Source organism: Gymnodraco acuticeps, unplaced genomic scaffold (genome assembly GCF_902827175.1).
Source record: "Gymnodraco acuticeps unplaced genomic scaffold, fGymAcu1.1, whole genome shotgun sequence".
In the NCBI taxonomy this organism is placed as follows: domain Eukaryota; kingdom Metazoa; phylum Chordata; class Actinopteri; order Perciformes; family Bathydraconidae; genus Gymnodraco; species Gymnodraco acuticeps.
The window spans coordinates 2,415,565-2,420,480 of NW_022991286.1; the positions used below are offsets into that span (position 1 = coordinate 2,415,565).

Consider the following 4,916-nt stretch of genomic DNA (forward strand, 5'->3'; position numbering starts at 1 on the left):
AAATCAAAGTCTAGGAAGAACATCAACCACTTCACAGATGTTCACGGTCTGCCTTGCATTGAGAACATCGTGAGATCAGTGGAGGAAAACCCCGAGCCCATCAGCACCAACATCATCGGCGAAATCCCAGAATGGATCAACGGAAGCTTCTTGAGGAACGGACCTGGGAAGTTTGAGATTGGAAACCATAAGTGAGTAAAAGATCTAAAAGTATTGACACGTATAGTTTAGCCACTTCATCCCAAAGCTCACTCCTTTCTCCTGCTCCCTCCAACATCAGGTTCAACCACTGGTTTGATGGTATGGCTCTCCTGCACCAGTTCAAAATAACCAATGGAAGCGTGACCTACAAAAGCCGCTTCCTGTCCAGTGACAGTTACAAAGCCAACAATGAGGAAAACCGCATCGTAGTGTCAGAGTTTGGCACGCTCACCATGCCAGACCCCTGCAAGAACTTCTTCCAGCGCTTCCTGTCAAGATTTGAATTACCAAGTAAATATTTTATCCCATCATATTTAATCCTGAGAATAAGATGTAGTTTGTAATACAATATGTGACCTGTTGTGGTTCTCCTGTGTCGCGTTGTTAACTTTAGCATATTTGTTTCCATCTAGAGTCCACAGATAATGCCAATGTGAGTTTTGTGACCTACAAAGGGGATTATTATGTCAGCACGGAGACCAATGTGATGCACAAGGTGGACCCTGAGACACTGAAGACCACTCAAAAGGTAAAAAGAAGTTGAATGTAGTTGGAAAACATGCAGTTGTAACTGATAACTTTGACCTATCTATCTTATTTCCAACGGCTTAATACATCAAAACTAAGATTAGCCATAAACCATTGTGAATTTACAGCAGGCTTGTAGGTAGATGAAATCAAGAGTTAACAATACTCAATCATGTTAATGTACCTATTAGGTGGACTGGAGCAAATTCGTTGCTGTGAACGGAGCGACCGCGCACCCTCACACTGATCCTGATGGAACAACTTACAACATGGGAAATTCATACGGAATCAAAGGTAATTTAGAAAAACTACATCAGGTTGTTTGAACAGCACCATTTGAATGTGTATACTTAAGGTGTACAGAACAGCATTTCCCCCTTGCGGGACAAATAAAGCAATTCTGATTCTGAGGAATTATGAACAATGCTCCCCACATGTCTGGGGACCAGAAGAAAGAATCTAAATGTATCTGTGCTGACAGGAGCGACCTACAACATCATCAAAGTGCCACCGACCAAGAATACAGCTGGGGATACCCTGGAGGGAGCCACTGTGTTGTGCTCCATTCCCTCCGTAGAAAAGAGCAAACCATCCTACTACCACAGTTTTGGTGAGCAACACAAATCAAACAACTCATTGCTTTGAAGCATGAGCATTGGCTAATTGAGCTGTTTAAAGAGTCAGATTCAATCTTCATGTGTATTCGGCCAAGATTTCTTGTAGATTGCACTGATCCAATATGGAACATGGGTATCGCCTCCTTTACTGATCTTTAGCTATTGGTCAGCAACTTTAAATATCGTGTCTTCATCGTGTAATTAAAGGACTGCTATCAGACATATTCATGCAGTCCCCACAATCCCTAGCAAACTTAAACTGCAGAATCCAAGGTGATATCTTCAAATGTCTTGTTTTGTCCAACTTATAGTCAAAACCCAAGTTTACCATGAAATATGAGATACAGAAACAGCAAATTTGTATATTGGACTGAACTGAATTGTCCTTTCAGAATCTTGAATCGAAACTTATGTAATCTTCTCATTGTATTATAGCAATGTCTGAGAACTACGTGGTGTTCATTGAGCAGCCCATAAAGATGGACCTGTTGAAGATTGTGACAGGAAAGTTGACAGGTAAAAGCATCAGTGAGAGCATTTCCTGGGACCCAAAACTCAACACTATCTTCCACCTGATTCACAAGCAGACAGGAGAGGTAAGGCACTAAACTCTGAAACTCAATGCAGTCAATTCACTAAGTTTGTACTATCTAATAAACTACAATGATCTGCTTTCTGTGATTTATTTTTCAGCTCAGCACCATAAAGTACCTTGCCGCGGCGCTGTCAACTTTCCACCAGATCAACGCGTACGAGGAGGACGGTTTCTTGATCATAGACATGTGTGCTGGAGATGATGGCCAGGCAATCAACAATTACAACCTACAAAGCCTGCGCAAGAATGGAGAAGATCTCGATGAGGTAAGCAGGATAACTAAGAATTGATACTTACCAAGATGTATCTTCCATGCTTTCAAGCATTCTTTGAACATTGGTGTAAAGAAGTGCTTCGGCTGCTTCGGTTTTGCTGAAAAATTGTTTGTTCGATGAGCCTGAAAACATGTTTCTGAATTTCCCATCAGGTGTACAACACCATGTGTAGAGTATTCCCACGACGTTTCGTTCTGCCTCTCAATGTGGACCGTGATACGCCCTACGACCAGAACTTGAACGGGCCAGACTGTACCGCAACTGCTATAAGAACTGATAAGAACAAGGTAGGCATGTTTCAACACAACATATAATGTAACAGTAATTGTTTTAATTACATGTCTTTGTATGCATAGTAAAAAGGAAAAAATCGTACCTTTCCAAATACGGATATACCAAAGTTAGTTTGGGAACTGAACACCGAACTGTATCCAAATAAACTCAGGCGTGTTTTCTTTATACAGGTCTTCTGCACCCATGAGGACCTCCACGGAGAGGATCTTCATCAATACGGAGGTCTTGAGTTCCCTCAGATTAACTATGGCAAGTACAACACCCACTCCTACCGATACTTCTACGGCTGCGGCTTCAGACATCTTGTAGGAGACACACTGATCAAGATGGATCTCCAGGGGAAACACATGAAGGTGAGTTGAGTTTGATGCATTTCTCCCTCTCAAGTTTCCATCTGAATCTGTGAAATATCGATCCATCTATGAAGATTACAAGTCAAACGAAAACCAGTATCACATAAGTAACTACTGTATTCACTCACAGGTGTGGGAACAGCCTGGTCTGTATCCTTCTGAACCAGTCTTCGTACCTTCCCCTAATGCAACAGAGGAGGACGATGGTGTCATCATGTCTGTGGTCATCACACCCAACAAGGTCAGTCACGTTCAGATTTTAGAAAAGGGAATGCATCTACATTTTTCATCTTGCAAAGTCATGAATTACACTCTTAGACGTTAGCGTTTAAACTCACTTAAAGGTCCAGATACCTGTCCAGATCATCTTGAAATGTTATCCTATAATGGAAGTTATTTTGAGCAATAATACTGGAAAAACGTACTGGTCGCTGGAAGGCGGAAGTGATGTTTTACAACATTGAAGGTGTATCTAAAAAAGCATGGCCAATATCAATACAAACTGAACACTAAGAAGTGTTAACGCTGTGTGCCAATATCAGTTCTACCGAACATTCCTCGGGTCTGCATTTTAAGAGGATACTTAGGCTGGCCACATGCATATTTGCCTCTCGTCAAAACATGTCTAGACGCAAAAACTCAAACCTGCCACCTGAAGGTTAAGATGGACGTCACAGCTTTTCTTATCCGTCTGGTGTGACTTAAGTCCTACTCAAATGATTCCTAACAAGAAAAAAGACAATCTATATATAATCATTTATGTATAAAGTAACAGAGACCAGCTTAAATGAACTCAACACCTCCCAACTGTGTGATTTGGAGGCTCTTTGTATCTTTAATTATAGGAAAGAACATTTGGTAATTAATGTTATCAAAAGTTATGTGAATTTAACCGAAAAAAAGCAGATTCTCAACGATTGTCTGTTTATGTTTTGGAATCTTACATTTATTTTTCTTCCTTTGTCTTCATTGTTTACAGGACAAGAGTACATTCCTCCTGGTTTTAGATGCCAAAACATTTAAGGAGCTTGGCAGGGCTGAGGTGCCTGTCAACATCCCGTACGGATTCCACGGGACATTCAACTCCACGCAATAGACGCGTGACGAGGACATTATGAACATTGTAAATATTATCTGTGCTGTTTGTCTCAAATGTTGTTCGTCTCATGAATCTAGAGGTCACTAAGCAGATATGAATGTATAGTTTTCTTCCACATGTAGTCCTAATCATGTATATTAAGATAAGATATAACTATATTCATTGCCTAGGAGCACCAACTGCAATAAGATTGAAACATAGCATAGGACAGATAAGACTTCACACAAGTGGAATAAGAACACAAATGTAAATATATATTTTTTCATACCAGCAATATAATGAGGTAAAACTGTTGATAATTATGAAGGTATAGCATATTGTAGCTGTATTGTTGAAAATGTGCAGGGTAAGAAATATGTTTTCCTGTTTTAAGTTGTTCTTTCAATTCTTTAAACCATTGTTTTAAAAATTGTATTATTCATGTGTATATTAAGTTGAGGGCTAAAAAAGGGGGGCAAAATGAAGAACATTGCAAGTCTGCAAAAAGAGTTCAGGACACTGAACAAATGCACACTTTGGCACAGCGCCCACATGTTGTAAAATGATATGTTAATCCAATGAATGATAAAGTAAATTACTTGTGTAAGCCTCAATAAAAATGTACATACGTACAGAGAACTTCTCATCCGGTCATCCTCATTCATTTCCTCCTCTTAGTAACAATTGTTTGTAAAATGCTTTCTAACTGCAAGCGGACATTATGTAACAGAACTGCACATACATTTTTTACAGCCAGTGTAAACAGGTATTGTATTGCTGCAATTATACCACTGTTTATTATAACTTAGTTCTAAAGGAACTGCACATTTCAGTCACTGATATATTGAAACATAACTAAACTAAACATTACTCTAACATTATGAATTTCGAATATTTTTCAGTAAATGTTGATGTATACATGTGGCACACTTGCACCCTCTGCTGGCTGGATTTTGTCACAATACTGCTAATATT

At 39.5% G+C, this 4,916-nt stretch overlaps 1 protein-coding gene across 1 annotated transcript; it reads left to right on the plus strand.

Annotated features, from left to right (window-relative positions):
* The first annotated feature begins 287 nt into the window (after window positions 1-287).
* Window positions 288-3,973, plus strand: bco2b (beta-carotene oxygenase 2b). Its single transcript, XM_034239993.1, has 10 exons — window positions 288-511; window positions 622-730; window positions 921-1,023; window positions 1,211-1,339; window positions 1,782-1,942; window positions 2,040-2,207; window positions 2,369-2,503; window positions 2,681-2,863; window positions 2,994-3,104; window positions 3,843-3,973. The coding sequence occupies exons 1-10, from the start codon at window positions 303-305 to the stop codon at window positions 3,957-3,959; spliced, it is 1,425 nt and encodes a 474-aa protein (XP_034095884.1). The 5' UTR covers window positions 288-302; the 3' UTR covers window positions 3,960-3,973.
* The last annotated feature ends 943 nt before the right edge of the window (window positions 3,974-4,916 follow it).

What these genes read in the sequence shown, in the direction of transcription:
- bco2b (XM_034239993.1), top strand. Translation starts at nt 303, where the DNA reads ATGGCTCTCCTGCACCAGTTCAAAATAACCAATGGAAGCGTGACCTAC. An exon ending in TAAGAACTGATAAGAACAAG is followed by an intron (nt 2,504 to 2,680) that starts GTAGGCATGTTT and finishes TTCTTTATACAG; the next exon opens with GTCTTCTGCACCCATGAGGA. An exon ending in TGGTCATCACACCCAACAAG is followed by an intron (nt 3,105 to 3,842) that starts GTCAGTCACGTT and finishes CATTGTTTACAG; the next exon opens with GACAAGAGTACATTCCTCCT.